The sequence below is a fragment of the Corvus hawaiiensis genome, chromosome Z (assembly GCF_020740725.1).
Source record: "Corvus hawaiiensis isolate bCorHaw1 chromosome Z, bCorHaw1.pri.cur, whole genome shotgun sequence".
Lineage (NCBI taxonomy): Eukaryota > Metazoa > Chordata > Aves > Passeriformes > Corvidae > Corvus > Corvus hawaiiensis.
This window is the reverse complement of record NC_063255.1, coordinates 14,445,285-14,469,150: the sequence shown is the minus strand read 5'-3', so window position 1 is coordinate 14,469,150 and position 23,866 is coordinate 14,445,285. Positions and strand designations below refer to the sequence as shown.

At 39.9% G+C, this 23,866-nt stretch overlaps 1 protein-coding gene across 1 annotated transcript in view; it reads right to left on the bottom strand.

Moving 5' to 3' along the window:
* GOLPH3 (golgi phosphoprotein 3) overlaps nucleotides 1–22,781 on the bottom strand; it is a 32,826-nt gene extending 10,045 nt beyond the window's left edge. The window contains exons 1-2 of the mRNA XM_048291596.1: nucleotides 22,418–22,781; nucleotides 2,855–2,986 (exon numbers count right to left, since the gene is read on the bottom strand). Of these exons, the coding sequence (XP_048147553.1) occupies nucleotides 2,855–2,986; nucleotides 22,418–22,636 (351 nt within the window). The 5' untranslated portion in view covers nucleotides 22,637–22,781. The remainder of the gene's footprint in view (nucleotides 1–2,854; nucleotides 2,987–22,417) is intronic.
* Between the last annotated feature and the right edge of the window lie 1,085 nt (nucleotides 22,782–23,866).

The following is a 23,866-nucleotide window of genomic DNA, read 5'->3' as shown; positions in this document are numbered from 1 at the left end:
TGAATATCCACAGCACTGTTTCTTCAGTCAAGATTATATTTTCCTTCAAGTAAGTGTATGTTGGTTCACACTTCCATAATATTTCTCTCCCACTCCCCAGCACATGGAGACAGGCAACAGCAGAAGCCCAGCCACCTCTGAATCTTCACAGATCGGCTCTTCCTTGAAGGACTTAGGGATTGAATGCTTCTTGGCTAATGCTCTTCAGAGTGGGAAATCAGGTGGCTTTGGGATCGCATCAACTGAATCACCACAGAAGATTTAACACTCACAAGGGGGACTTTTCTCCTCTCTTTAACAGAGGGACTAAGGTAGCGAAGATCCTGGTTCTTCAGAGATGCTGGTCCTTAGCCTGATGGCAAAATAATTTTCTTTATTCCCATTTTTCCATGACTGATCAGGTACTAGATTTGCCTGATACTCATCTACTAAGGAAATTTCAATTATACAGAATATTTAATTTGCATTTTTCACAATGCAGCTCTGCAACTAAGCAAAGCTGAAGATTAAGCACTTCTTGAGCTGATTTTTAAGTAAAAATTCATTCATGCATGAATTGCTCAGCATTGTAAGCAAAAAAATACTGAAGTAAATCTGAGAAGGATTTGTTGGGATTCCTTTTGCTTTTAATAATTCTATCAATTTGGTTTGCTCTCTGAGGCTGTAAGGCAATGTAGAGTACCATCTTTATTCTCAATAACCACTTGCAAACCTCAACATTCATTTACTTGTTTCTAATATCGATCCCAGTAGACAGAACTCCAAAATGATGCAACGATTACATACTCTTAAGCCAAATTTACAAGGATGTTGCAATGTGTAACACATCATATCCACTTACAAAGTTTCACTAAGGTCCATCAAATCCTTGTCTACTCTTTTCTCAGTCTCATTTGACTCTCTATGGCCTTCAACCATGGATTAATGCATCTTGATCCATTCTGAAGTGCAAAATATTATCACACAGATCAACCTGATTTAAGGCTTTAAGTAAAAATCATTGTAGCTATTGTTTTTTAAGTTAATTATATGATCAAAGCCACAGTTAGCTGGTTATAAATCTCCGCTACTGCCTGAAAAACTACCTGAAAAAGTTCTACCCCCTTCCTGTCCTCACCTTACCTTACTTGTGCCCCACCAGATTACAAGATCAAGAGAGTGGTTCATGTAAAAACTAAACTGATCTAAGTAAATTAGTTTTCAGCCACCAAATCACAACCCTGGATGTATTAGACAGCTCTTCCCAATTATTAGACACAGTATTTATTTCACAGCCAAAGCTAAGGGTGTGGGGAGCAATGCCTGCAGAAGCACGACAAGGAGGACACTTGACAGAGACACTTAAATCTGGCCAACTCAGGAACAAGACTGAAATTTAGCGTTAATGGAAAACTTCAAATAAGGTGCCACAACACGAGTCATTAACAAGAATGATTTCTAAATTGATGGACGTGGTGTAGTTAGGGATTTTGTTTGCAGGAAAGTACTTAAGCAGAAAACAACCTCCATTTAAATTTTAAATTAATGCCTATTTTTATAGAACCCTCCTGCCCGAAAACAGAAAAGTATCTCAAATGCCTTACAACAGCAGAAAAAGAAAACCTCTAAATTGCGTAGCTTTTAGATGACCTTAAACAAACACATCTACACAATCCCAAAACCACAGGATAAAATTTAACAATAAACACCCGACCACAAACAAAGAAAAACCAAACACAACCCACAACAATAATTCTGCTTGTATTTTTTAGTGGAGACACACAGAGGTTATTTTTCCACTTTCCGAAAAAGCCCAGCAACCTCACAGTTAATATTTCAAGTAGACAGAGCTGACAAGGTTTTCACAGAATGAAAGTAACTCCTGACTGAATGCCTAAGACGAACACCACTGAATGCCTAAGAACCCAAAAGCTCTGGAGGAAAAAAAAAGTGCGAACTAATCAATGCTGAATATGCTTAAATGAGGCTAAAAGAAGTAAGGGGCTGCTTGTCAGAACAGAGGTTCGATTTTTCTGAAGTGAAGGATGCTGGGAGGAGGTTGGGGAATTCACAAGCTTTCCTTAAAATTTAGCAAATATTGACAGGGAAATGTGCCATAAGAGAATTTATTTGTGGTGGACAGACAACATTTGACCAGGTTTTCAATAAGCTTATTGTACAAGTATCCTCTATTGCTGATGAAGTAAAAATTCTTCCAAGAGTGTGACTTTGCACATTTTGTACAAATGAAAAATTCAGTGGTTAAAGTAAAAAATAAAGGCCTCAAATCTTCAGCCTAATTCTATAAAGGACCTTAGACATGTGGCCATCTTGAAGGTCAGAGAGCATAACCAATTTTAACAAACCAGCCTCATGCATGAACTAGATAGATCTGTGTTCTCATGGGCCCCAAATAAAAGGATGGTTTCCTTCCCATGTACCGCAAGCAAAAACTGCAGCATTGTGTACACCAGAAGTAAACTGGTGGCTTGCAGGACACATCTGGCATCTGGCAGTTATCCATTCCTTTTAGCCTCAGCCCGCATCCCACTGCCATTGCAAAAGCCAGTTCCTTTGGCAGATTACAGCTGGTGCCACTGGCAGTAACTGCTGCCACTGCATCCTGGCCAGAGCCACTGCCAACGGTTGGTGCAAGGCTCCCAACAGTACCAGCAAAACATCCAAAGAACAAACAGAACAAGTACCAGAGATCTTCCAAGGCACTTCATCTCACCACTGAAGCACTTTTTACCTTTGCACATCCACTTTATGTCATTACTCAGAATCATCACATAAAGAAAAAAAACCCCATTCCTTTTCTTAGAAGCAGTTGTAATTTACAGCTCCTATATTGTGATCATTTTCCTGCACTTACCTTTCTTGTTAGCAGACTTTTGCGCCTCATTCCACAGGCCTCCAGCTGGAGACGCCCCCGCAATGCCAATTCAATTAACATACAGCCACGCAACCCCGAGGAGATGCAATCGTTCCAGAACGATGTGTAACCCTGTGAAGAATGGAAGACAGTAAGATATGTCCATCTCCGTCTGAAAGTGAACAGAAAAAAGGCCTTGCCACATTCTCTAAGCAGTTCTCCTGCTTTCATACTTTTGAAGTGGCATCACTAGTCACTATCATTCCTGCCCTGAAAACATGAAAGAGAAACAGTATCGTCCTCTATTAGTTTTGACACTCAGTCTCTGCCTTTTGAAGAACGGGGAATCCTCAGGAAAATGATACAGAGTGAAAGCAGGCGACACCAAGAATGGTGAGGTATAAAGTGTAGTTTTATACATAGTCAAAATAAACATACAACATTTTTAAAACATCAAGCTTTTGGCATTGCTGACATCACACAGCCTTCTGAGTGACTGAGAAACATTAACATGATTTTACATGCATAAACAGCATGGCACTGATAAAGCAATAATAACCTGAAAACGGATATTAAGTTAACTATGGAGTATACTGGAAAACACGAATGTGGCAATCAGCACAAATCACAGAACAGATTATTTTGACTCAGACATTGTAAACTAAAAGACAAAAGCTTTCAAAAATATTTGGAACAGCTACCATTTTGCCATTTAAATCCTTTGAAAACGTATATTTTTACAGCTTGAAGCACCTAGTTCTTATACAAACTGCAAAGCTGCAAACCACATTTATTTTACAAACCACACCACACCTACCATGATTTATCTCTATTTCTGCATTGATAGCTGTCTGCTTAAATGGCAGAACAGATCACTTGACCCAACACATTTACTCATCAGTATCTAGAAACACAACTACTGGCTTCTGTACTCCATTGTTCAAAAGTTAGGATCAAAAAAACCTTACAAAAAGAATTCTCTTTTATCTATGGAGTAGCCAACAGTGTTCTTGCATACTTTAAAATGTTTGAGTATCTAAGACAAAGCAAAATCATTGAGAAATATTCCGTCTTTTGAGAAATGTCCGCAGAAATGTTTGATATGATTCATAAAGATCTTTCTAAATTCCTCTAATGAAGCACTTCTGAAAATACTGACTTTGGGATACTTTACAGAAAGGTGCTCTACACAGGACAAGGCAGGGCAGAAAAGAGCTCTGCTTCTCATAAATTTGTCTTAACCAATAACCAAGACTAGCTTAAATCAAGAGCAAGTCAATTTTACTCTTTTTGCAGACAAAAGCTGCCAATATATAAAGATACAATGCCCATATCCTAAGTCCACTAAATTTAAAAACCAGTCTCTAACTAACGTCATCAAGTACAGATTTCCAGGAATGTGAGACTATTTGCTTCAATTTTGCACTTAGCTGTTTTCAAGAGCTGTATTATATAGATGACCAATACTTCCAAAAAGTCTACAAAAGCCCTGAATCTCTAAGGCAATTACCAAAATAGGTCCCATATATTTATTTAAAACACCATAAATATAAGTTTGGAAAGGCATTTGAGAAGTTATCTAATCAGCCTTCTACTCTAGAGTTGACACTTTGCAAGTATCAGCTACTCTTAGGATGCCATTCGGTAGTTAGGATTATGGTTGGCACCAGCTTTTCTTTGTCAAATAACAGACATGATAAGGTTCAGTATTTGCTTGAGCAGGAAGAGATGTGACTACCATATTCTATCTCCAATCAGTCTCTTTACATAATAATTTCTGAAGTCAGACAATATATACACAAACTAAAAATCTACTGCACAAGCTCACAGGCACAATGTATTTGCACTTCTTTATATTCACAGAAAGTTCCATATTATTACACAAACAATTAAAGTGCTGATGCTTTTTCCCCTTCTCAGTAATGAAAGCTGAATTTATTTTTTAAATTACTATTTTTCAGTGAAGTGACATTAACTACACCACTCCCAGCACCAATTACCAGATGTAAATTCCTCTGTTCCAGTAGTTAACATGGATGGCCATAGGCTGAGGATTGCAGAGAAATAAGGGCTCGTAAGATAATTCAGGTCGAAAGTGACCACTGGAGTCTCTAGTCCAACCTCCTGCTGCAAGCAGATTCAGTTACAAAGTCAGGTCAAATTGCTCAGGGTTCTATTCAAGCATGTCTCAAAAACCTCCAAGGATGGAGACTGCACACCCATCTAACAGCTTTTAACCAAGTGATCCTGAAAGACAGCTCAAAAAGATTATATCCTTCATAAATGGAGCTGCTTGCTCTGGTGGGTCAGAAGACATTAAAATCATGAGACTGTGCAATGTGTCACAATCTTCTTATTTTTTTTCTGCCCCCCAGGCTCAGAGTTCACAGGCAATCCTCTAGAGAAGAAACATTATATTTCCATACACAGAAAGTGCACAGCTATTAACAGTTAAGAAAGAGATTCTTTTCAATCCATTAAACTGATCTTTCCTGATTATTCAGGTAGATGAACTAGTTGATTTTGACACCTACTGCAAAGATATCAGACAATCGAAGGAACCTTCACAGAACATTGGTTTAGCACACAACAGTCTAACTAAATCATCCTTTAAATTAACTCAAACTTCCTGGAGTAACTAAAACTGAATGGAAGACACTTATCTTCGACACTCCAAACACCCTATTGACACCTACTTTAAATGGCATACAGCATAACTAGAAAAGGTGCACAGAAGCGAAACAAAGGGGTGGACATTAATAATATACAGAGAGGTGGAATGGCAATATAGAATAATACACTATTTATAAAGGAAACAAGGGCTAAAAGGTGATAAACAAAGCTAGCTGATCGGTTAGGAGTCAGTAGCCAACTTCTTTTCTGTTTTTCCATTAAGTTGTTTTAACAGGAAGGCAAAAGTTTTTTAACAATCCTTTAAAAAACAAGATTAATAATGAAGTTTGACAGACAGCAATGGATCTGTAAACCACATGTGGACCAGGATGAAGTCAATGTACACTGGGGGAATTGTCATCCTGAGCCCACCCTCTCCCTGAATGTGCACTGGCCACTGCTCATTACAGCACATGGGAATGAGACAGGGAAATGGTTTTAAAAACTGTTCAGTTATTCCAAATTCCTAGCAGTCTGAAAACCCTTGACTGAAGATCAAACACCACTATTTAGAAATGCAACTAACTGCACTATTTAATGCTCTCAAACAGCACTAATTTTCTCACAAATACAACACCAAGTATTTTTACATCACCTGTCTTCCTGCAAGTCTTATAGTTTTATAAACTTTCTAACTCAAAGAAATACTTATTTCATTAAAGTTGCTAAGCAGCAGGGGGGAAGACATACAAAGCAGGAGATTATTTTTATCTGACAGCAATCACACTAGAATAGCACTTTAAGCTATGAATAGCTTGCAAGACAAAATTTTAAATCTACAATGACTCAAAGATCAAAAAACTGTTTATAACTGTCATGTTTATTTACACAAACACAGCACAAAAGCATTTTTCATCAGACGTGACCTAGAAACTTTCAGCTAAAAACTAGTTTTGCTAGACAAGCATAAAGGGAAATAAGAATAAAGTTTACACCAAATACTTGTTACCATATTAACTTTGAAAGCTCAGACTTTCCACCCAGGTATGGCAAAGCAAAGACCTAAGATTCTCTTTCCGCTTTAAGAATAAGTTATTCAAAATCCATATTCATTAGGCCATTTCTTTCCCACCAGCTATGGGATTTATTCACTTTCTCTTATTCCCTTCCCTTTTACCTGACTTCCAGCTCACACAGGTATTCCTGTTCAGTTATTCATTAATCACCTGAAACTCCCTATTAAATAGTCCATTGTATAACAAAGGCCAATTACGTAAACTACCTTACTTTCCACTTCCTGCTTCTACTTAGTCTCTTTAGAGCCACAAATTTACTTGAGAGATTTTAAAATTCAAAAGGTTGTTTGTAAATTTTTTTTTTCTTTAAAAGGCTAACACCTTATCTCTGATCCAACAGGGCACTGCAGCCATGACCACTGTAACTTCACAAGTATGTCAAAAAATCAGTGTGAGAAGACTAACGTGATCAGATGTGCCTGAAGGTATTTGGTGCCAAGTATGTTAGTGACTTCTACATAATAAAGGCTGCTTTAAGACTTGCAAAAAACTTCAAAATCATTTCACTTAAGCACGAAACAGCCGGCCTTCACAGAGCAGTGACTCTCACCGTTACGTCTCACATTGCTACTACTCAGCTTCCAGGCTACTGTCACACTAGCTCTATTTGAAACAAACAAACAAAAAATAACTAAAAAAATCTAACAAACAGAAAGACCACACTGAACGAACATCACTATTTTCTGTATCCCAAGTGCAATTTAGAGGTACCCAGCAGTAACAGTGCAAAAAATGCAATTAAGTTGTAGATGTAATTTTACTTTTATACATACAGAGAAGTAACCCCTAATGGATTGCAAAGTTGAATAAAAAAAAAAGGGGAAAAAACCCCAACAACTTTCTAAATAAAATATAGAACAAAAGACTCACAAAAGACCGGGTAACCTTTTACTCAAGAATACTTTGTTTCATATGTCAGAGTTGCTAACAGTTGCTCTTCCCACTACAGAAATACACATTCTCTCTCCACTTCTTCAGTTAACTCAGAATAGGTGAACAGCAGTTCTACTATACCTGGCACAGACAAGAAAGGAGAAGGCAGAGTAAAAAAATCCATTAAAATTACCTCAGATTCAAGAGAAAGGAAAGAAAAATGCTTGCAGAGTTACAACCCTGAGGCGTCAAAATACAAACACGGTAATATAAATAAATATGATGTGTTTAACTCACATGGTTAAGGGCACCTGTTTACAGAACACAGACTGTAGCTGCCAATGCATTATAATCCAAAGAGTCTCAAGCTACTGCAATTACTCTGCAGACCACAGAGCCATTGCAAATGGCAATCAGCTTCATGCATCTTTTAAAAAAGCATCATAAACTCATGTAATGGTCTGCGAAGATAACTCATGGGTTACAGCTGCCTACTCACCAAAAAATTTCAGTGTTTTTTTATTTTAGCACAACAGGTCCCTCAGGCCCATCCTGAGATCCACACAGACTCATATTCAGTATCATAGGTCAGTGTTAGGTCAAAGTTTTGGCCGACTCAGACTCAATTTACATTTATGAAGAACCACAACAGAAGTTTCTCTGGGATAATGCACATAAAACTGCCCAGTCTATGCTTCACTTAGTAAAAGCCTTTTCATTTTACATTCAAACTTAATAGTACTCCTTAGACCCTCACCTAGCAACCTCTACTTAAACATAAAACTAAAACATCCATGGTAAACAAATAAACCGAACAACTGAAGGGAACCTTCTAAAGGAGAAACATCATTGCAGCTACCCAAACCCCTGAATTCCTGTTCTCAGGAAATTCCAAATTTTTCTTTTATGAAAGACACAAAGAAAGGACTTTGAAATTTGGTAAATTTCTGAAACTTTGTGTACAGACAAAATAAATAAAATGTTGGTTAAACTCTTTCCAGACATGGCAGCTCAATCAGAAGGGAAGATGGCCAACTAACAGAAAGCAGAAATGAACAATTACAGCTTCTGAGGAGTTCAGAAGTCCCAGCTCCAAGGTATTACACCTTACAGTCTAGTCAGAAGACATCAAATCCTTAGTTTCAGGGTTTATCAGCTAGGAGGTACAATCCAGGTTCAAGAAAGCTTTCACATTAGGAAACAGTAAATTCTGAATTTACAGCTACCCTGTTCTCTATCAGAATAGTATTTCAGACAAAAAAAATGCAACAAGTTCTACCTGGATGATGAAAGATAAGAAAAATTAGACTTCCCAAACTCACTGGAGTTTGCTGTTACTTTCATTACTTCTGCATAGATGGCCCTCAAACATTCTGTTGAGCAATATAAAAGCTCTGAGACACAAGAGCTACTGGTTTGTTTATATACAAACAAGTGTTGAGCTTTCCCAAACAGGGGTTTCTTCCTTGCTATCTATTCTTTCCAACATATGGCAGACTATTTTCATGGTATGTTCTCTGAGATCACAGATGACAAACATACTGGAAAATATCCCATGCTTGCTGGGATCAGGGGAAGTTACTGAGGACAATTATCTCCAGGTCCACTTAGGGACCCTCACCAAATACACACGCCAGAATAATAAATATACAGTTTGGAGACACATAGAACACACAACGTTCAGTTCTACTCCTCAGATGAGGATAAGAGGAAACAGTTGTCAAGACATGTAAATCTGAGATAGACTAACTAAAATGGAATTTGAACTAGGAAAAAAAAACTTTTCAAAGTCAGTTCAGGTCATCTGTAGGACTGGACAAGGTAAATTGAGTTATCAGCTGGTATAAATTTTATATGAGCTGCTTTTCATGTTGAATAGCACAATTAGCAAAGAGTCTACCTATATCTAGCATTTACACAGCAGTGTCATGGAGGGAAAATGTACCTGCATGCTCACTGTGTGTAGTTAATTCTGAGAAAGACTCATGTTCTATACATACATAAACTCAGATTTCTTTTCTTAGAGGTACTAAAAGTGGCAAAGAGAAACACCAAGGGAAAAACAGCAGGAAAAGAAACAGGACAAAATGATACCCTAGTGTTCAACTACCTTCCCAGCACAAGCAACTCTTGTGAATCACTACTTTTTATCTTGAAGAGATTCATTTCAGTTTTACTGACCCTTCAAGTCAGTATCACCACATCTCATTTTAACCTTGCACAAAACCTTGCAATTTGGAACTGGAGATGGTATGTCCTCCAACATATCTTCACTTTTAGCTGTTTGAGGACTAAACCCAAGGAAGTAGTCCAAAGCCTGAACTGCTGCTGAAGACAAAGTATTTCTTCAGTCCAGGGAAGCACATTGCTGTTCTCTCTCCTGAGCCCACAGCAGCATTTGTGAAGTCATCCAGATGAGAAAGTGGTCTTTCTGAGAGCTAATGGCCAGTTTCCTCACCTGATTCACCACGCAGGTGAACAAATTTCAGAGACAGCATGGGAAAGGGAAGGAATGTGCTTGGGACAGACAGCAACATGTAACAGCATCTCATTCAGTGACAACCCACACTTCCATAGATAAACTGCATGCAAATCCTGAACAGTTTTTATAACCTGAATAGTTTCAGTTAGAACTTAGTCTTCAGGACAAAGAACACTATCAGGATACGTGTGCTAAAGCCATTCATGACTAAAATCTGCTCAGAAAATACAAAAAGCATAAAGCTTAAGGTATCACGCACTATTCATCATTACCTTCAGCTCCCTGTTTTGGACTTCAGCAATGACTACCCTGATTATCATAAATTGGAAGTTATATTATTTAAATATGACAAGACAGCAATAGCATCCCTTTTCAATTCTCTGAAGCAACAGCAAGTTCTTTCAGAGGCACCTACTAGCCTATTATTAGCCAACACAAAGCACAGAGAGAACATAATAATATAAAATCATCATCTGTCACCCATTTAAAACCTACTGCAAAAGACAAGCAGAGACAATTTATCTTGAAATACAGGCTGTAGAAAGTTGTATTTCATAACGGACTGAATCACAATTGTGACAGAAATGTCACTTTTTTAGTTAAGGAGTTCCTCCCTGAAGTAGTAGTTTTGTGATCACAGAAAGACAGCTGGGGAGAACAGAAAGTAAAGGATTAACAGCATACACTGTCCAGGTGCTCTGCAGCAGGTGAAAAGTTATTAGGAACTTTGGTCTGCCACAGTTTTCATGTCAGAGATGACTGCTTGCTTCCCCCTGTACCCTATCTCCAATGTGAGAATTGGTCACAAGAAACTTTACAACTTTAATCTGCTTCACAGATACGACTGCTCATGAAACAAACACTGCCTGAAAGTATTTTGATTTTAATGAAGAGTACTAGTGGAGTGAAAAGCATAGGGCTTTTTATTCCCCCAAAAGACAGCAACCATCTTAATACCTTTACGTAGTCTCTCTACAACTACTAATATTACTGTGAGTTTTTGAAAGCACTTACCTAAAGAACTTCTACAACACATCTTAAAACTGCTCCCAAATTCAAATAAGTGAAGTACAAAATATAAGCAGAACATATAGAGAAAGGGTAACAAAACTACTTGGTTTATTATAAATAACGTTTTAGCATAGAATTTAAATTCATTCTGTTGACCCAAAAGCCTGATTTTAAGAATTCCAAATGCATCTATTACCAGCACTCTTCTACAACAGAAACACTGCATCCTCTTGGATTAAACGGAGATACCAGCTGACAGCACTAGGAGAGGACAAGGAACAGTATGGAACATTGTCTCCTAACACCTGCACATGATTCTGTTGTTCCTGTCCTTCCTAGCTCAAGGTGAAACTGCTGATTGGAACTGCTGATTGCAGAAACAGAAACTGTCTGATATTGTTGCACGTAAGAAACCTCTTCTTCATGATAACACAACTACAAGCAGTAATCTCAGGCAAATCAAAGTCAGTAACTGAGCTACTGGGAAATAAAATTAAGCATTAAGTTTACGGATTCTTTAGATATGAAAACTCTTAAAAGTTAGTAATTTATTTAGGAACATCATCATTCTACAAGGAACAACTAATACACTTTTGCATGGGGTAGGAGTCAGCAAGAGTGATGCCATAGATGCTTGATTTAACGCTTAGTGTGTTTTATAAAGCATTTGTACAACAAATCTGACACCGGACTTTTTCAGTCAAAAAATTCAATTACATTATTTTTAGATTATCCCTTAGAAATAATGAACTCCAAAAAAAAAAAAAAAAAAAAAAAAAAGAAGTATTTTCTTCCAGCATGCTGTTACAAGAAGCTTCACAACGTAATAGCAGGCAAACTGGTCTTGGAAGAATGAACACAAAATTCAAGAAAGTCCACAAACTTTTCCAAGTTCCCAATGACAAACAGAAATGCTGGTCAATACTAGAACTTCTCTTCTGCAGCCAGCCAGCATTTGTTCCACCTCAGCTAGATCCTTATACAGACTTCTGTGACTCTCTGATTCAGCTTCAGTAGCCTTGGACAGACTAAACAAATAAAGCATCTTGAAGTCTAGTGAGAACCAACTAAAAAGTCTTTCTGCCAGCCTAAGTAAACATACTTATAACAATGTGGGAAAAATGCAAACAACAGAAAACAATTACAGAAGACAAGAAAAAGGAAAACCTATTGCAACATTTATTGAAGACAGGCTGGAATGTCCAAAACTACTTTAATTCTCAAGGTAAAAGTAGACTGCTCTCACCATAGGTATCCCATATGAACTGATCCATTTTCATCTTCAGGGAACCAAAAAGATCTGTTCTTTTCTTTCCAGTGCAGGTTATTGTAATTTATATCAACCTGAATGTAAGCATAGTAACAGCACAGAAGCTGCAGCTGACAGTAAGCCTCAAACAAGACAAGTTGACATAGTCAAATTATGCATGTGCTTTAACGACCCAGAGATTCTCACTTTCTAATATACATTAAATATATGTATTTCATTTTACTAACTCTAATAGCTATCAACTTACTACCTTTAAGAAAATCTCATACTTCACAACGCTACAGTACTGCACAAAGCCAGATTTAAACATAAAACCAAATTCAGCTTCTCTGGCAGCATTCTTTGGCAAGTCCCAAATCAACTTCTTTTGGCAAGGAACTGTGTGGTTTTAGCCCAAATTGAAAATAAAATGTTCAGGGTTAGGGTGTCTTGCTTGAATAACTCTTCAATAATAGTTTCAATCTTTTTCCTTCTCAATGGACTTATCAGACAAGAGAGACAAAAAACCTCCACAATTCTGGAATACAAGAATGATGGTTAAGCTGAGAACACATTCAATTATTTTTCTTCATGCTTAGATTCCAAGACAACAAGCAATCCTGAAACACAAAACTGAATTTTGGTTCAGACAGCAACATGATTCAATAAAATTCGTAATTATTAGCAAATTACTAAAAGACAAACCATCTACTGTCTATCATACATTGATTTTCACTGCTTCTACAGATCAACTTGTTTTAAAACATTTGGTTAAACACATGACCCAGCTCCACTTGACATGAATGCATTCAGAGAAGGCTATTTTTAATGTATTATACAGACAAACAATGTATTTAATAACCAAAAGCAACAGTTTCATTTTTCAGATATCTCTAAAATGGATAACAAAGAAATTTCAGATCCAGTAAAAGAAATAGCTGGAAAAAACATTTTGAGGACATTATAAAGACAAAATAATTTTAGGAGACATTCATCCCTTTTACCAGTCATCAGTCAGAAATCACAAAATCGTATCCCATGATATCCTGTACCCATAACCTCAGGTGGAAGGGAATCACAAGGATCATCAAGCCCAGCTTCTGGCCCTGCACAGGACACCCCCAACAATCTCACCATGTGCCCAAGACATTTCCAGAATCTCACTCCCCCCTACATCCAGTGTTGCCCCAACCCAACTGCAGAATCTGGCACTTGCCCTTGTTAAACCTCATGCAGTTAATGAAACCCAATCCCCTGATTTGTCAAGGTCTCTCTGCTGGGCTTCTATGACTTCCAGGGAGTCAACAGCTCCTCTCAAGTTGGAAACTCAATAATAACACTAAAAAGATAAAAACAAGATGCCCAAAACTTCCCTGTTTTTTAGCATTTACTTTAGTAAATGCTAAAAAAATATTCAAGTAAAACACTGCTATAGAAATACTCTGGATTTTCTCATGTGTCAAAGGAAAAATATTCAAACTTCAAGTCATGTGCAATTTAAATAAACTGGATTCCTCTCCACATTAGACTAGGTCTTTTTCAACCTACACCTAGCTAGCTCTTTCCTGCAGATCTGACTTTTCAAGTAAGCCACCACCTTCTCAACCCAGAAACTTGCAGGACATCTAATAATACATCCTAACCTATGAAACTTTTGAAAATTAAGAAGAAAAAGGCAAGTCAGACTGCAGGGGTGTTTATTACTGGAATACTACAAGGCAAAGACTTTGATGTTTGACTCCAGTCCCTCCTGATTTCCTCTTTTCATGCAAATGAAATCATTAGTCATTTTACTGGAACATAAATTGTACTCTAGTTATAAATAGAAGGTAAGTTAGTGGGGGAAATCTCTGAAACGTTCTGACAGTCAAACACAGAAATACTTTAGGAAAGCACGCATACATATTCTACAAAGCGCAGTATTCTTGACAAGCAACTTGTCAGGTATTTGATTAACCTGCCACTGCATTTAGGAATAAGAAACACATAGCAACTGCTGTCAGGCGCTGAAAGCACTAAAGCCAAATGTTATTGCCCACGTTTTCAAGCATGTACACAGGCAAATGTTACACAGGCAAATCTCTCATTAAAATGAAGATAATAAACCTAAATTTGCTAAGGAGGAAGCAACTAGCACACACATACTGCTGAACCCTTATGAGGCTTCTGATTAAATCAACATTTAAGAGTCTGACTGATCACTTAGAAATGACAAGACAAACTCAGAAGCCCAACTTTCCTCATGATTAAGTGTATACACAAGCAGATAATGACTTCAAATATTTGTATGACTCTTGCAAAGCCACGTTCCATCAGGGTCCAATCTCTATTCTGCATATTGGTGCAAAATTAAGACGTAATTAATTAGTTTGTTCAATAACCTTTGATTTCAACAAACAGATTTCTACTCTACCTCCTAAAGGTACTTAATGTAAAATCTGGTATTTATATGAAATAAATGTTTAATTAGAATTTAGTGTCTCCTAGTGCTGGGCTGAGCCTGGGTGGCAGCTGAGTCCCACATAACTGTTGCCCCAGTCACTTTGGCATGGGGGGAGAGAATGGGAAGACCTAAGTGAAAAAAACAAAAGTAAGTGATGCTAAACGCTTAGTACCTCCCACAAGCAGACTGATGCCCAGGCAGTCCCCAAGCTATGACCATCTACCCTGCTCTCTCTACTCTCTTTTTATTGCTGACCATAGCACTGCACAGCCGGGGGTATCCCTCTGGTTAGTTGGGGTCTGCCATCCTGGCTGTCCCCCCTCCCAGCCTCTTGCACACCCTACTGAGGGGGTGGCAGAGTGACAAACAGAGATGGCCTTGATGCTGTGCAAACACTGCTCAGCAACAGAAAACACAGGGTGCGTGTTATCACCACTGTTCTGTTATCAACATTGTTTTGGCCAAAAATAAAAAACATGGCACCATACTGGCTGCTATGACGAAAATCAACTCTACCCCAGACAGGTCCGATACATTTCTCTTAAAAACAGCAGGAAAAACTGAATCTGGTATGTCTTTCTAATACAGACAAAGCAGGTCCCTTATTGGCTAAATAAGAGATAGAGGTTTCACTAACTTTGACTAACTAGGCCACACTGATTAAAATATAATTCCCTCCTCCAGTCTTATAAATACAGTGTATCTGCCCCCAAATAAAACATCTACCCTCCTCTCTTCTACCTTTTCTTTTACAGCAGTCACAATTAAAAACACTGTAAAAGAAATAATACAGGTAAAATGCTGTATTATTTCAAACTGGGGAGATGCACAATGCTTAATTTTGAGTAATCTGCATCTGGTCGTTAATATGGATGGCATTCTAGAGTCATATTTTGGGTCTTCAAAAAACAGGGTACATAAGGGAGAGAGATTCCTCTTTTCTTTGTCAAATCTCACCCATCCTTCTTTCAGATTTTTTCAGAACAAGCTTCTAGTTTGTCACTTGTTTCACTTGTCCAGGTGCAAACAATTTTCAAGAAACAGAGTATTCCATAATAATGCCATGTCAACATCTTTGTTGTGAGATTAAATAAAAGTCCACCCACTGCACTCTTCTCACATTAAAAGGAACAAGCTCCTCCATTTAGTATTTAACATATACTAACTCCAAACTGAAAGTCTCAGCCATAGAAGCTGCTAAAGCAGGAATTCCATTTAAATACCCAGCTCAGGCAAAGTTGTTGCAGTTAGCCCTTCCTGAGCGATCAGTACAGACAGAACATCCACCTGACATTCACCTCAAGCTACACAATGAGTATCATATACCTGCCTGGGTCACTGTGCACTGCAGAAGACAGAACACTGAAATTACAACACAATATGTACAGAAAGCTTCTCTCGTGGTAGAAACTGCCCAGTGTGGAAGCACCACGGTAAAACCAAGTGTCTATTGAAATAAAACAAATGAAAGTGCAATGTGCTGTGCTATACAAGAATGACAAGCTAATACAAACCTTCTTCTAAAACCATGTACAAAAGACAGCCTAGCAGCTAAAGACTCCAAATAACATAATTACATGATGCTATCTAGTAAGACCATAAAGGCAGATGACTAGAAAGCATATAGCAAAAAGCAGCTCACAAGTGCTTAAAAGAGTATCAGCAAGAGAAAGATATGCAAAAAGCCTGACAGCTAATTTCCTAGTGTGATGAATAAATCATGTAACATCCACAAATAAAAAAAGAGCTTTGAATGTAACACCTTTCCCATTACAAAGATCTACTAGCTTACAGGGTGTATTATCTCAATGGTTCATCACAAACAGGGAAGGAAAAAGGGAAAAAAAAAAAAAAAAAAGGGTGAAATGCAGTAGTTTAGTATATGTTGTACTGGGAGAGATGGGAAAGACTTGGCATGCACAACGCCAGTTCACACAGACTAGCAGCTTAGCGATAGTACCACACACCTTTGTGCTCCTATTCATCCAGGCTTACATGCAGTGCACCTGGAGGAAGAGAGCAGTTGAGAACTGTGCAATCTCATAATTTTTATGTCTGAAAAGCACATGAGAAATCCTTCCGCAGTAAGATTTTATCAATAATTCTGAGAGAAAGCAAGTTACGAAATTTATCTAAGACCTCTTTGCAAGCTAGAAAAAAAACTAGTTAAAAGTGGCACATGGCTAGTTATTTTCTTCTTTTACTAAAAGTTATGAAAAAACCAACTGAGAATGTTGTCTGTGCAGCGGAACTCAAGCCACACATTTCCTCCAGACTAGCTTCCCCTCTTCCCAGTAATGCAACACAAGGATGAGTATGTGCTGTAGAAATTATTTGACCTGTAAGAAAGTAATTCTTAAATATACTGTCTGCAACACTTAGTCTGGTCATTTTTTACCCTTGCAAAAAAGTCCCACTACATGGACCTTGACTAACTGAAATAAGTGCTGTAATACTTTGTCCACATTAGGATCAAAGAACACCCGAAAAAATACCACTACTTCTTTAATACAAAGTATTATTTCCAGTGTCATGATTATTTCCCTTCTAGCAGTAAAGAGCAAAACTTTCTTATATATACTTCATGCAAAATTTTTAATAAAAGCAGCTTCCTATAGGGAGAGGAGGAAGAGTTATAGTGTGTTTTTATGAGCACTCAAGTTAAAGCTTTGTTTAAGAGCACTTAAAAAAGTGGAAATCACTACTAAAAACGCTCTGACAATGTTTTTGTCTTTGCCCTACTCTAGACAGCTTGCCATAAAAAAGGGACTTTGCCACACTCAAACTTATCCATAGAAAAACAATATAGATTACAGATCAACCATGCTATGAGAGCAGGGATAACCACACCAACTGCATGCAAATGATTCAAAATCAGCATATCCTCCGAAGAGCCCAAAAGCAGGATTTATTCAGCAGCATGGTAAAGAGGCACTTCACTCATCTTGTAGCAAAGAGAATTGGGGTACTCCTCCTCTCACACCTCCTATCTTCTCCTAGTAATTTATCTACGTAATTTCTCCTGTAATTTATCTATGGACATGAGATAAAAAAATTAAAAAGACCAAAAAGGTAGGCAACTATGAAAGAAAGAATTTTTCACCACAGACATTACACACTTTGCTGTTATTAGGCCCTGAACATTTGAGAAAAAGCATGTCTTTGTCCAGGTTTCAACACATTCATACATCACTCTTCAACTGCAATGCGAATGAATTCCCAGTAGACGCCTCTTCAACTTACACTTGTTTGCCTCAGAAATTTTCCACCAAAACTTGGGCGCTTCTAAGTTGACATTCAGCCTCTTGCTAAAACTTTTTTTAATGAGAGGAAAAAAATACTAAAAAGGATACAAAGAAGACTTTTCAAAATCTGTTAAGGCAAATCCCCTCAGACTTCTGCATCATACTATCAGTTTCAGTAAGTCAAATCTTAAGAGCAGGAAAAACACCACCCACATTTCAAATGTTTTCAAAATTCCTATGTCACCTTTCACAGAAGTACCTTTAGGACTAAAATATAACATTCAGAAACCAAGTCAGACACTCATATTTGTAAGAATAATAAAGAAACTACATTTTAGTACTAATCTGATCAATACAGAATACCCCATCTGAAGCAGGCACACTAGTTCCCTAGTAGCTTATTTCAATACAATGAAAAATACCATAAGCTGGAAACCTTCATGTGACCTCTGTGGACACAAAGCTATGCTGCAAAACCAAATCTTCAGTAATAAATGAAATTTTTCAAGGCCAAACATGAGCAACAAAGATCCAAGATAATTTCTGTACCTAATAATGTGATTTAACACTACCTCACTTCCACAAATGACATCTAAGTCTTCAGCTAAGAAAAGGTAAAAAATCCAAGAAATATTTAACATTATGGTAGACTGCAGTAGCCAGATATTTTTCAGCATACTTTAAACGAGTATTCTTTCAGCAAGTAAGGAATTAGTTACAGATCAAATAAATATTTTATCTTAGTGTGCCAGGTCTCTCTAGCTGCTTCAATTTGTTTAGCTGTGGCAATTGCATAGACGATAAAAGCAGGTGAGTGCACTGCTGTATTTGAATAGATTCCCAACAAGTACCAAGAGAAAATTTCAAAAACGTGGGGAAAAAATCGCCAAACCCACAAGCAAAAGAAACCCTACAAGGATGAAATTCAATGGAGCAACAGTTACACAGCAGGGCCACCTCACAACCTCTCAATTTTTATGGGATTGAATTACAGGATGTCTGGAGGACCTGTAATGAACTGCCTACCATGTACTCATCCCTTAGCTATCACTTTTAAGTAAGTTAGAATATAACTTCTAATATTCATCACTCCCTTCTGTTGCTTCAGTAGTTCTACACTGTAACTCCCTTTTCCTGTGGCTTTGGCCTATCCTGTCACAATACTGGTTTTTTACCTAATACTGGTTTACTTCAGTGCATGCTCTTTATTCCTACAGCAACTGGCTATTGCTCTGCTTTAAATGGATGAACCTGACTCTCTTTTCCAGACACATTTCTAAAGGGTTTCCAAATACATGCAGGTAATTGTGATGGTTCCCTGAAAAACTTTAGTAATGTATTTTCTTCCAGTTTATTACCTGCTCCTCCAAGGACACCGCATCTGTCATGTTATGCAACCATGCAAATATTTCAGCACATATCCCTTATAACCTGTGTTGACTCTGGAACACAGAAATAGTTAGGTGTACACAGAAAGAAGATAGCGATGTAAGAAGAACTGCTGGTGGAAAAGAGCAACCAGAACAGACACGTTATGTACAATTGAATTAGGCCAACCTGGTGGGGGACACAACATTAACAAACAAAAAGGCCATGTCCAAGAAGCATGTTCAAACACATTTAATTGTGTTCACACATAAGGAATCGGATTGAGGGGCAGTGTGTTTGTTTTACAGCTGCCAGAAATTCCCATGGCTGAATCCATACTGCAGCAGCAACCAGACAACAACTCAAGAGTCTTGCTGTGGTTGTTTATGACCATTGCACAACCCTGAAAGCAGGATTCACATGAATATCTAACAATCTCCTGGAAACACTGAACTCATCAATACATCACTAAATGGATCTTCCTGAAAAACTGTTTCCTAATAGCAAAGACTCCTCCATGTACACTTAGAAATTATACAGGTAGCTCCATATATGTGAGGTATTTTGTATACGATTTACATGAAGTTAAGCCATATTCACTAGTGTTTAATTTCATTTAAAAAATCACCTGAAAATCTGAAAGCTATGTTATCAATGCATTATCACTGACTTTTCTGAGAAAGCAGCTTTTTTTAGGGAAACATGTTCTTTGGCAAAAACAGAGTCCTTGATTGGCCAAAGAATGCTCTTTGGCCAATCCAGTCTACTTTTTGTATTTTTTTCTTACATTAAACATTAAATTGCTCTATCCTGTTGGAATAAACAGGAAGGATGTTCTCAGCTTTAAATTTACAGGCTTTCAATTGAGCTTGCATCTCAAAAACCTGCCTTTGCCTGTCCCTTAGACTTTGTATAGTTTCACAACTATACAAATAAAATTTATTCCTCTCCTCTGCTTGCTCTCTTGAGAAAGTCTCACTCAAATGTTACGGTAAATCAGTTCTACTGGAAGTAAAGACTTTGTAAAAAACATTTCCATATGTGTAAAGTAAGTTAGTTCTGCTTACTTAACATTAGAACAACAGAGAACAAAAAATACTCATCTTGGAAAACGAGCCTATAGTTTTACTTCCAGTTTTGGAAGGAAAACACATGACAAGTGCTTTGAATAGTGTAGCCTGTACATAGGGGCACAAGCAGACCCAGAACCAAAGCCCAAATCCCCATGCTTCTTGTTTAACAAAGCTCACAAACAGGATATGCTACAGTCCCAGCATTTAAGCCCCCTGTCCTAGAGATGACATTTTCATTCTTTTTGTCCGATGTCTCCACTGCAAAATCCCAAGGGAGTTATGGATATCCATGCCACTGTAACCATTCAGTTCCTTCTTCTATACAAAGGAATATTAGGTCAATGTATGTCACTGCTGTACTCAGCAAAGTCAGATAATTCATAACTTTGATGCCCACCATTGCAAAGCTAGACTTTTAGACCCAATGTTAACTATTGCCTTTTGATACACCACGAAGACTTGTGCCACATACTCCTCCTAGGCAGACACAACGCTCCCTACCATGAAATCTTTACAGCATAATGCCCACAGATTCAGCAAATTTAACACACAGTCCTGGTTAAAAAACAAAGAGCTGTGAGATCACCCAGTTTATACCACCTTCCCAAGGTAAGGCATCCCAAGGCAATCCTGACAGCAACTGCTCTTGCCACTCCTAGCTTACTTTCCCCCAACTACTCAGGCATGTAGAAAGAGAAATGCTCATATGCACAAGCCTTCAATTTCACAGGTAGAAGAAGAGATCACTGTCTACTGAGGTTATCAGGATGACACGGCAAGGTCCACCTGAAAAAATGGGACTACAAGAATATGCCCTGAAACACACAGCCTGAGAGAGAAAAAAAATGGTATTGTAGCAGGTATACACACAGATCACAGAGTCACAGAATAAGCTGGGTTGGAAGGGACCCACAAGGATCGAGTCCAGCTCCTGGCCCTACACAGCACCATTCCCAAGAGTCACACCATGCACCCAAGAGTACTGTCCAAACACTGCTTGAACTCAGTCAGGCTTGGTGCTGTGACGTGTTAAAAAAGCAAATTTTAATCAAGAAAGCCACTCTTTATTCACTATCAACCAGTAAATTTTAGATGCAATGCCCTATCAAAGAACATATAACTTATCAGCTTCCCTCCCCCATTATTTTGTCTTCCTGAACATGGAGAGTTTCAAGAGACTTCCATTCAAATCAACGAACTGGATTAATTTACTCGTCACGCAAAAAAGAAAAGCACGTTGCTTAATCAAATCCATACTATATTTCATATCTAAAACAAAGGTGTATTACACTTCGTTATACACCACGTCAAATTAAACTGCTTCCCTGACAGAACTGACATTCTGCAGTGTGTGTGCTTTCTATATTAATTGCCTCTTTCAAACGAAAAAAAAATCCAACACACCGGTGGAAGTACACGCTCCCCAATGACTTAGTCACAGTATCATGGTAAACTTTTAGGCTACTAAATCAGTAAAAACACAGAATTATTTAATAATGCCATTTCTTCATTTTGACACACTTCTCATTACTCATGGCCCATTTTTGTCATATAACCCTCCCCCCAATTTTATGATATTTTTCACATGCATTACTCTGCAAAGTCTTAGTAGAAAAGGGCTGCTCAGCATCCTAGAGCACCGGAGGACCTCGTAAGCACCAGAGTCCTGTCTGACAAAACCCACAGGAGTAGAGGGATCTCCCACATTAGAGCTATGGGTAACCTGAACGAGGACAAATGTGCCAGGTCCACCCAGGCCTTCATGCCCAACGCTGGCCTGAAGCCCCGGCTCCCATATCCAGGTCCCTATCTTGCCCCAGGCTCTCTGTATTCCCTCCCATATGTATTTATATGACAGCTCCTCTGCGAACCCCGCAACCGAAGGGCAGCGCTACAAACTCTGCCGGGTTCCCCCTCCCCAAAATCTGTGCATCTTTTCCCTACCTCCTCCAAAACACCGAGCTTATTACAGCCACATCACGTCCCCCGTCCCCTCCGTCCCCAAGCCCGCAGCCACACTCACCTGCAGCGCCCTTGACCCCATCCCACCATCAGGCTCCTCTTCCCCAAAGCACCCCCCAAAAACCGGTATCCCCTCGGGCACCCCCTGTACAGCGTCCCCGGCCGCACCTCACGGTCCTTGAGGCCCAGCAGCAGCACCTCCTCCATGAGGGTGAGCCGCGTTTCCTTAGAATCGCCCTTCTCGTCGTCGCCGGACTCGTCCCGGCGCCCTTCATCCTCGGGGCCTCCGCCGGCGCCCCGCTCCTTATCGGCGGCGGCGGCCGCGCTGCGGGAGGCCTCGGTCCGGCGCTGCACAAGCCCGGAGCTGCGCTGGGTCAGGGAAGTCATGGCTGCGGGGACAGAGCGGGGCTCGGCGGCGGCTCGGGAGGGGACGGGCCGGGCTGGGAGCCGCTCCGCCCTACGCGCGCCGGCCGGGGGCAGTCATGGGGAGCGGGCCGGTCCCGGGGCGGCCGCGCTGGCGGCGGCGGCGGCGGCGGCTCAATATGGCGGCGCGGGCTGATGTCAGCGGAGGATGTGGCAGCGCCGGGCGGGGCGGCGCCGGAAAGGGACCCGCGGCTGAGGGAGTGCGGCCGTGACCCGGGGCGGGCATTGCGCTGCCTTCGGGCATTGGCGTGCGCTTCCACAAGTGCCTCGTTTACACAGCCGCAAGTCCGCTTGGTTTCATACGATCATGAAAGTTGGAAGAGACCTTCAAGACAATCCAGTACAACCGTGTGCCCAGAACTGCCCCTGTATCCCCTAAGCCACATCACCCAGAGCCGGATCCAGACGGCACTTGACCTTCAGGGATAGTGACTCCAGCACGTCCCGGGACAGCCTGTTCCAATGACTGACCATTCGAGTTTAGCCACAAAACCGTGTCCGATTGCTGGCACAGCCCCTACCCAGCCCCTTTCCCTCCACATGGAAAGCGTTCAAGGCCGGGTGGATGTGGCGATAAGCAGCCTGGGCTGGTGGAAGGTGTGTGGCCGCAGGACCAGGGTAGTGACCATACCCTTGGGTTCGGCACTGCTGAGGCCACACCTCGAGTGTTCCGTGTCCAGTCCGGGGCCCCTCACAAGACGCTGAGGAGCGGGTCCAGAGAAGGCAACGGAGCTTGGGAAGGGTCTGGAGCGCAAGTCCTGTGAGGAGCAGCTGACGGAGCTTGGGGTGTTTATCCTGGAGAAGAGGAGGCTCAAGGCGGGGCCTTATCACTCTCTGCAACTCCCTGACAGGAGGGTGTAGCCAGGTGCAGGTCGGTCTCTTCTCCCATCCAACAACTGACAGGACAAGACGACACAGCCTTGAGGCTCTGCCAAAGAAGGTTCAGGTTGGACATTGGGAAGCATTTCTTCACAGAACGGGTGATTCAGCATAGGACTGGATTGCCCAGGAGGTGGTGGAGTCACCATCCCTGGAGGCGTCTAAGGAAAGACTGGATGTGGCACTCAGCGCCGTGGTCTGGTAGACATGATGGTGTTCTGTCACAGGTTGGACTGAAAGATCTCAGAGGTCTTTTCCAGCCTGATTTATTCTGTGATTCTGTGCCCCTGCCCATGGCAGAGGGTTGGAACGAGA